Source organism: Phyllobates terribilis, unplaced genomic scaffold (assembly GCF_046119375.1).
Source record: "Phyllobates terribilis strain yellow unplaced genomic scaffold, ASM4611937v1 Scaffold_7__3_contigs__length_470593459, whole genome shotgun sequence".
Taxonomy (NCBI): domain Eukaryota; kingdom Metazoa; phylum Chordata; class Amphibia; order Anura; family Dendrobatidae; genus Phyllobates; species Phyllobates terribilis.
In genome coordinates this window covers 408,621,273-408,630,825 of record NW_027362767.1, presented here as the reverse complement: position 1 = coordinate 408,630,825, position 9,553 = coordinate 408,621,273, and the positions used below count along the sequence as shown (strand labels likewise).

Sequence of the window (9,553 nt, the reverse complement as noted above, 5' to 3'; positions counted from 1 at the left end):
GACCGGTATTGAGATCAGCATAATTACCATGAAGACATGTAACAATATATGAACAAATTCATCATTAAAAAACAAAAACAGAAAAATACATACCATATATACATCCCATTAAAAACAACATGGAAAACCTAGTGAAAATGCAGGAATAATGGTACATTATTTCTTTCCTAACATTTAAACCATTCGGTGCACAAATTTCTAAATTAAAAAACCAATAAGCTTTCATTTCATTTAAAAAATGAAATCAGGAAATCTAGAACCAGATTATCCAGGAGTGGTTATTCTCCTTTGTTGCTTGGTAGAGCCGCTAAAATCGTACATCATAAAGATAGAACAAATTTAATTGAAAGGAAGGAGTTACCACCTTCAAGGTTTTCTAAACCTGTTTTATCAATTCATTATAGTCTACAATTTAATTATATTAAAAATATAATTCATACATTTATTCCTATTTTGCATGAAGACCGCATACTAGCTTGTATTTTGGATTCAGGGTGTGCGGTAGTAGCAAAAAAAGCCACAACTATTGATAATATAAATTTCCCAAGGTTTTTTAGCCCCCAAAAAACTCACGGACACAGGGTTATCTTGCAAGAGGTTCTATAGATGTGGAGGCAAAAACTGTCGAACATTGTCACTCAAGGTGTGGGAAAGACTTAGTGCAACACAAAGGGAAGAGGGAAAGGGGGGAGTGGAGACCTCCTAGGCTGATCTAATATCATCCTGTCTCCACTAATGTCTCTATATTGGTTCTTCACCAATCGCCGCACACATACCTCGCCCTGTCTTTCTCTGGCATTTGGCCCTGCCTAGGGAAGGGAGGGGATGAGCACTAGTTGATCCCCACTGAACACTAAAGACAACAAGGGGGAACAAATAAGGGGAAATGGCTTAGCTTTAGTTGACTCCAGACAAATGCACACACTTCCTCTAGCACCAGAGAGGAAGAAGTACTGCTCTTGATCAAGCCTTCACAAGTGGTAATGAATATCGCAGGCTTCTCCCTCTGGCACACAGCAGGGATTAATACAACCAGGCCAGGGTGGTAATTAGCCAAAGGGAAGTAGCCCCTGGGTCCTAGAGACAGCTTCAAGAAGTTGTCTGTAATGCCAAATGAAGAGATCTCCTGCAACCAACTGCTCACCTGTGACACACATGCATGACTTCTGACACACATGCATGCACGTGTGGTGCCCCTGCGGGTTCAGTCGCCACAGAGGTACTGCATCTCACCCAGGGGTGTGGTATCTCACTCTCAGGTAAGGAGGGAGTGCTGCCCGGGACCCTAACACCTGCATCCAACACTACACTACTCCAGACCAGCAGGAGGGGCAAGATGCATTGTTGTCCTGCTGAACCCTGTCCCTGGCTGGAGTGGGGGGAACCAAAGTAGGGGGAACCATGTAGTGGGTGTGGGTGGAGGAAGTAAATCAGGGGAGCACTTGTTAGGAATAATATAAAGTGGGTAGCCATATTGGGAGTCAGTCCAGTCAGAGGTCCAGTCAGAGGAGAAGTGAAAGGAGGAGTTGGGAGCAGGAGATCTGCAGGAGCTCTGCTCAGGGAAGCGTGGGCCTGAGTGAGGAGGCCCAGGAGAAGGGGAAGGAAGGAACGGGAGCAGAGAGAAGGCTCCAGGAGTGAAGAAAGGATCCCAGGGGTACGGGCAGTGCTGGAGGCCACCCGTACGCCCGAATCTGCCAGGCGGTGGAGGGATTGAGCCACAGAGGGGACCGGCCCTTAACTAGTGAGAATTACAAAGTTAAACTAGAAACCGGAGGCTTCTGTACTTTCAGAGTGCAGTTGCCACATCCGCACTCAAGTCGCCAAAAAGGTAACCACATAGGATCCAGGGAATTCCAGGTTGCCCAGAAAGATCCGAGGATACTGGCTTGGGACATTGTTTGGCGAGGCGCAGGGCAAGAAGGGTGAGGGCCAGCGCAGAAAGATGGCTGAGAAGGTCATATAGAACAGGGTCCTGTCAGGCACTCTTGAAACACCTGGGTGTTTGCTGAACCCCTGCCTGGTGAACGCAGCGTGACGTGGGAGGTTGTAATCCGGGAAGTGTAACCTGAGGAACTTTACTGTGAGTAAACCCTGAGGACTGCACCCCACTGTTTCTGCGGAATAATTGCTGCGCCATCACCCCCTGCACTACACTGCACCACAACTGCAACAGCAACATCCATAACATCTCAGCACAGATCTGTGGAGAGCTAAACCAACTCTGCAGCATTAACAACAGCTCCATATAGCCGCATACCACAGGTGGCGTCACGAACTCTATATAAAAACTTTAAATCCCGTGTAAATAAACCCCTTTTATTGACCGCCCTGGGTCACGGACTGGGTCACCGCCACTGTGACTTCTCCCCTAGCAGCGACCGGCCCGGCTACTGAGTACCCCACGGCCCAGGGGGCGCGTCACACGCATTGCCCAAAAAAAACTTTTTCAACCATGATAAATCTTGCAGTTTCCCTATCAGATATTTCATAAACTGCAATACGAAAAAAGTGGCATGTGGTATTAAAAGTATGCATATCTGAACATATTACTGACATCATTAGTTCTAATTCAGAAAATCGCAGCATTTCATATGCGTATAGACATTTTATTTTACATCATCACAAACAAATATCTCACCTGCAAGTATATGGGTTGGAACTGTTCAAGAAACCAACTAGAGGAGGAGATCATGTGAGGTTGCTACGAACCAGGGAAGCATGTTGGATTTTTAAGTTAGAAACTTGTGCACCGAATGGTTGAAATGTTAGGAAAGAAATCATGTACCATTATTGTTGAATTTTCACTAGATTTTCCATGTTTTTAATTGGATGTATATATGTATTTTTGTTTTTAATGATGTAGGGAAAATATATATTTTTGTACCGTGTTAGCCAGTAGATAGAAAAATATTTAGATTTGAGAGTCCTCAGTGGTTGATACCTTTTAATGGCTAACTGAAAAGATGGTAACAAATTGCAAGCTTTCGAGACTACTCAGGTCTCTTCATCAGGGATAGTATAACAAAAAATCTGAAGAGTCACATATTTATACACAATAAGACAAACAAGAAAAAGAAAAAAAAAATGCAATAGGTAGGACAGGTGATGAAAAGCAGAGTTATTATGGAAGAAATAAACAGTTCTGGCTATAAATATTTTAGCAGTTAATAGATAAGGGGTGTGAAGGTTTTATTGTCCTGTGTCCAGTGTTGTGATGACCTCACAGGTCTGAGAGTCTGAGGAGCACATTCCTTAGTTGATGTAGAATGACATAAATCCATGCGACACATTCATTACTGCTCTGAAAGTGTTAAAGGTCATCATCAGTTTATATTCTGAGATTCTTCTTTCTGTTTGAGATTTGAAGTTACCTTTTAATACTAGTAATTCCATATCTTTTATGCTGTGATCAGGGGAACAAAAATGCTTGGCTACAGGTAGATCTATTCTTTTTTCTTTTATTGTGTGGCGATGATGATTCTTATATAACAAAGTCCCCATGGAAAAATCAGCCAAAAGAAGCTTCGAAGCACCCTATGAATTTCCTGCAAGAAATACATGTTAAACCCATTTTTGAACAATTTAAACTAAAATTCCCAACTGTTGGAAACTGGTCTTGGTTAAATTTAATCTCAAGGTTCCCCTTCCCCAAGATGATCTCTAAAATGTACACTCATCTAACCTCCCCCACAATATGTTATAAACCATTATTTCTAACTTCCTGGGAAAAGGAACCGAACATTAATTTAATCGATGCCGAAATCAAGTATATTCTTTCCAACTCGCATGGTTTCTCCAGGTGTTACAAGAAAGCTCTTGCAAAATACTATCCCGCTGGTGGAGGAACCTCAAATTTTTACACCACTTTGCTCTTTCTGACTCCAATTTATGTTGGAAATGCGGTACACATATAGGGAACCATCGTATACATTTTGGCATTGTCCTAGACTATAATAATTCTGGGGAGATATTAACCGACCTTAAGAATTCTTGGACTAATAACAAGGGACCGAAGCCTAGCAGAAGTACTATTGTCCTGCCCCTTTATAAATTTTAAAACAAAAAAACATGATCGTTTCGCTCTAATGGTAGGGGCAGCAAAACACTTAATCCCAGTCCAATGGCAACAACCTAATCCTCCGACCCTCTCAGAATGGTTGGAAAAAATACGACTGATCTACCGATTTGAAGAATTGGCCAGTTATGAAACGCTCATCGCTCCAGAAAACTTGGACTCTTTGGTTCTGAAAATTTGGCACAGGCAAAAATCTCATATAACTTTCTTCCTCCCACCTTCCATCTATGACTACCATTGACCTCTTGCTCACATTTAAATAATTTCCCATATCTTTACTAGTTAAACTTAATTTAAATTTTTACATTATTCCCCTACTTTGTATTTGATGGACTCACCTGTTTACTTTGTTAGATTTTTACTACTTCTTTATTTCTTATTTACTACATTCCTTTGATTGGTTCATATACTAGCACTATTTACTCCTGCTTACTATTGTTAACTTGTATACTTTACCACTATACAATTGGTTGTTAATATCTTATACGTTCTGTAAATAATTATTAAAAATAAGACTCAACATACATTATGAATTTTTACCTAGAGTGTTCCCTTATATGTGTTGCCCCAATCCATTAAGTTATCAACTATTCAAAGTATAACTGATAGTTTGCTAATCGATGGGTGTTGGACTGATGAAACGAACAAGGGCTCTAAAATGTCCCATTGGAGTAGAGCATTTCCTATGGGACTGCTGGAGACAGACAAGTTCAGCCAGCATGGAACGATTATTACAGAATTGTAATAGTACATTTCAGAACCCCATTTGCGGGATCAGTTTGGGTCCCGTTGGTGTGAACCCCAGTGATCAACAAATTATCAGGACTGTTGGGACCTTATCAATCTTCCAAAAACCACTTCTTTATACTGGGTATGGTCTGGTAAACTTGATTGTCCCTTATAAAGGAACATAAATGGCAGAACGTATATTGCGGTCCTTCATATAACTGTACACGGTATTTAAGTCTCCAGTGGAAATAATTCCTATATTTCTCATCATCTTTGTCTAACTCTAGAAGATAGGTGGCCAGATCATTTGGACTTGCGAAATCATCAACATGAATGAAGGCATCTCCAGGGACAAACTGTTCATAATTCTTTCGGGATGTTCCCAACACAACTGGAACCGCCCATGATTCAAAAGCGTTTAACCATAGCTTCTCAGTTATATAATCCTTCTGGACTGAATTTTCGAAGGCCAAGTAGAACTTGTACTGGAATATGGTTGCATACAACTCATCCTTGCTCCTACTCAGCTTTTTGTGGTTTTGTCCATACACATCGATAGAAATATGTTTCTTTAACTCCTCATAATAAGCAATGCGGGGGGCACCAGGATACCATTTGCTGACAACCCAAGAGACCAGCTTGGATTTTGGTGGAATGGTTACGTTTTGAGGATCTTTTATTGCTTTGATTTTGCCATACGGGTGGAAAAAATTTGAATCAAGCCGAAAGGTCATGGTCATGTTGAACAAGTTGTCCAAAAAATGCAAGTTTTTAGCAATTAATCGTGGCTCCATATTAAACCATATCCAGCTCTGGAAATGAGGCCTTGGCTGTTGGGGCAAAAGCTTTTTGTTATACATAATATCTACATGGCGTATGAGGACAACATCCGCAGCACTGTACAGACTTGAATTTGCTGACAACTTGCAACCAACTATTCCATATTCATGGCATTTATCTAATGGAAATGTGAAGAACCAGGGATGCTTCCAGATCAAGATGATGATTTCTCTCTCTTGTTTCAGTGGAAGGACTGTACTTCCCACTGTTATGCTGTCAGTCATTTTTTTTTAAACTTGTTGACCTTGTTAATGTGAGGTTTACATGCCTCCATGTAAATGATAGGAGGGACAGGGTCAATAACAGAGCAAATATTTGTTGGAACCTACAGTTGATAGAAGGTAAGATCATTGTCAACCTGTAAAAAAACAAAGGAATTTCAGGATATTACAACTAACGTATATCAGAATGACAGTATATACAAAGGCAAATAGATAGAAATGGTTCTGCTTGGTGACCAAATTTGACCTTGGTTTTCGGGATAGGTGCTTGAACAGTTGAAAGACTGTTAAGTGGGATATCCCATAATAATTTCATACTTACTCACAGGATAGTTGATAAATATATGATGGCTGTGGGTCTGGCAGTCAAGACCCCACCGATCCTCATAATTAGGATATAGTGGGCACAGTAAAGCGAGGGGTCAGTGTCTTTGGGCGTTATATTATGGAGAAAGGCATTGTGGGGGTACTTTATGTAAAGCAGTGTGGGAGATATTATGGAGAAAGGCAGTGGAGAAGGGCAGTGTGTGTGGGGATATTATGGAAAGGGGCAGTGTGGCGGGATATTTTGTGCAGGAAGCACAGTCGGGAGCAATTGTTTATTCAGGGGTACATTATGAGAGATATTTTTGTTTATTGGGTAGTATAATACTTTTATTTTTAAGGTCACTATGTTGAGATGTGCTTCAGAAGATGGAGAAGAGGGAAGTCTGAACTGTGTGGAGATAAAAGGGACAGGAATGACTCAAATCATGCTGCCTGTGTATCATCAGTGCTATGGTTTCTTTATAGTGTGGAGTCTGATGGCTGGTAACAAGAACTTCCATCCTCTCCTTACCATTGTTAAACACATAATGGGAGTTATAGGTTCATGTGATACAAATGAATATGCGGCTTACCTGACACTGCAATTTATCGCTGTACTAAGCTTGATGGTGTAGTCATTGTACTGACTGTGATTCTGGCGCAGCACTTATGTACTGACGGTGGTTCTGATGCCACATTCATGTACTGATATTGGTTCTAGCTCTGCATTCATCCTGACAGTGGTTCTGGTGCTGCATTCATCTATTGATGTTGGTTCTGGTGCTGCATTCATCTATTGATGGTGGTTCTGGTGCTGCATTCATGTACTGACAGTGGTTCTGATCTTGTACACATGTAGCAATAGATAATGTGCTTCATGGCTATATTAAAACTGAAAAATGAATCCTCAAAACTTAGGGTTTTGAGATTATGAGGAGGATTTGGCAGATTTATTGAATTCATTCTCCAAAAGCTCACTGTACACTAGAGTATGTTTTCACTGAGATTTTGGAGCAAAAACTGAGTGGAAACTCTCCAAATCCTTCCCAAATACTCAGAACTTGGTTCTGGTGATGTATTAATATATTTACCGTGGTTGTGGTAATGTATTCATGTAAGAATCACTTTAAATTTTTTTGGCCCATTGGATTGGTTAAATATGACAATATGGCCTTTGGACTGAAAAATGTGCACCGCTGTATTAAATGGTGTTTTATTATCAGTAGTGCCACTTTTTAGCTTGACTGGGGAACTTAGACTCTTTTTAATACCCTCAATACCCTTAGCTATTAGTTATCTAGGTAATAAGCTTCAAAAAGTTTCTTTGTTTCTGGAGGACTTATGTTACACGCACACCGCTAGGTTCAGATAGGTGCGAGACAGGTTACATGTATTCTTTGGAATCCTGGGGGAACCGTTACTCAGGGCGACCATAGACCATGTGCTGCAGCTTCTGTCAGGCACACAGGGGTATTGACCCTCAGGCACAGACACATAGGTTGTTTCACTTGCTGACCAGACAAACTTGACAAGAGTCCTCCTAAACGATAGAACAGTAACATTTAATAAGAAGCCACACAGCTAGTACAAGTTAAGTCTTATGAGCAACAGGCTCCAGTGACAAACAGTACAGTTTCCTTAGCAGCACAGCAGTTCACAGTCTTCCCAGTAGTACAGGACAGCACAGTTCTAATGCAAAGGCACACTAATGAACACAGCATTCTTTACAGCACAGTGAGATGGAAGAGGGGAGGAGGGTTTGCTGATGAAGATGATCCCTGTGACACCATTTCTTCCAGTCCTTATCTTTCTGCCTGACAATACTCTGCACTGCTAGTTCAGGAACTCTACCTGACCTGTGCTTAGCTTCTCTCCTGACTTGAATCCTTTACACTTGCAGGGGCGCTTCTGTGAGATACAGAACACACATACCACCTTTCTCTTAGGCTCCAGCCAGACAGTAAACAACTTCCCCACAATCTCTGAAGGGCTCTGCTAAAACACTCCCATTCTCCTGTGACTGTGTTAACCCCTCTAGTTGCTGGATGCTTCAGGAGCACAACACTTCCTGTGCTAATTTACTTCTAATAGTTGCTGAATGCTTTTAAAGCAACAGCACTACTTCTGCATGTCACACTTATCACATCCGTACATATTTTTTGTACTGTGGTGGCGCTAATGAAGAATTAAACACTTGCTGGCAGGTTTCCCCACATAGTAAAACTAATTTCTGTAGGAATTACGTCTGATCAGCTCATGGTTTGAAGACCACTTGTAACAAAAGGGGAATGGTCCAAAGTGGGCAAAACCTTTTTAAGACTGAATTCTAAGAAATTTATTTTGTTGATTCAACATATACACTGAGTGAGGTCGCTTCTATCTTCCATTATATTCCATAAGTGTAATTGTAGCACCCTGAGGACTCGGCTGCTACAGGGGTATTACACCTCAAGCCAGAGGTGTGGTATTCCACTCCCGGGTAAGGATGGAGTGTGGGACTGAGCTCAGATAGCTGCATACACTACATACATCCCATTTCCGGGGGACAGATCGACGGTACTCCCACCAGTTTATGTGCAGGTACGATAGTGTCTGTCCCTGGCTGGAGTGGGAGGGGGGTGGAACATCCCAGTAGTGTAGGGGCAGATAGGGGGAGCAGTCTGGGTAAAGCTAGGAGCTCATTGGGTGCTGGTCACCTGAGCTCACACATAGAGGGAGTATATAAGGTGGGAACCATCTTAGATCAGGGTCAGACAGGCAGACAGCTACTAGTCAGTCTGTTGTAGAGGGTCAAGCAGTCCTGAAAGAAGAGAGAGAGGAGAAGGAAAGGACCCAGAGGGGAAGAAGAGGGAACCCCAAGAGCCCAAATACAAGCAACAGGGTGAAGGGTTGGCACAAGGGTACCGGATCCCAAGCTGGTGGAGGGCACTAATCCTCAGCCAGAGACCGGAGGTTGTGGGCAGGATCTGCCACGACCCCCCACTAAATCCACCAGGAAGGCAGACCAAGTATAGGGTCAGGGAACCCAGAAGAGGTGTACCCACCAAGAGACCCGAGGGAGCCGGACATAGGTGGATCCCTGGTGGGGAAGGCCAGAGAAAAGGAACGTCAGAAAGGGAGCTCAGGATCACGCTCCAGAATTACCTGGGGGTTGGCCGAGTCCAGGACCTGGTGGACGCAGCACGGCTCGGGCGGTCACTCAAGGCCGGAGTGACCAGAACAACAGCAGTAAGTAAAAACCCTGAACTGCACAGCCCGACTCTGAGTCTTATTACCATCCTCACTGCACCACCACAACCACCACCCTCTACAACTGACCCCCTGAGGCTATACCCCTCCCGTTGGGGGTTATACTACCAGAAGCTGCACACACACCACCAGC

The 9,553-nt window shown here is 42.6% G+C and overlaps 1 protein-coding gene across 1 annotated transcript; it reads right to left on the bottom strand.

The window, feature by feature from the left end:
• Positions 1-3,122: 3,122 nt before the first annotated feature.
• Positions 3,123-5,997, bottom strand: LOC141153281 (4-galactosyl-N-acetylglucosaminide 3-alpha-L-fucosyltransferase FUT5-like). Its single transcript, XM_073637990.1, has one exon. It carries the CDS (start codon positions 5,866-5,868, stop codon positions 4,915-4,917), a length of 954 nt encoding a protein of 317 aa, XP_073494091.1. The 5' UTR covers positions 5,869-5,997; the 3' UTR covers positions 3,123-4,914.
• Positions 5,998-9,553: the final 3,556 nt, after the last annotated feature.

Bases quoted from the DNA above. Each gene is read 5' to 3' on its own strand.
- LOC141153281 (XM_073637990.1), bottom strand. From the start codon at position 5,868: ATGACTGACAGCATAACAGTGGGAAGTACAGTCCTTCCACTGAAACAA.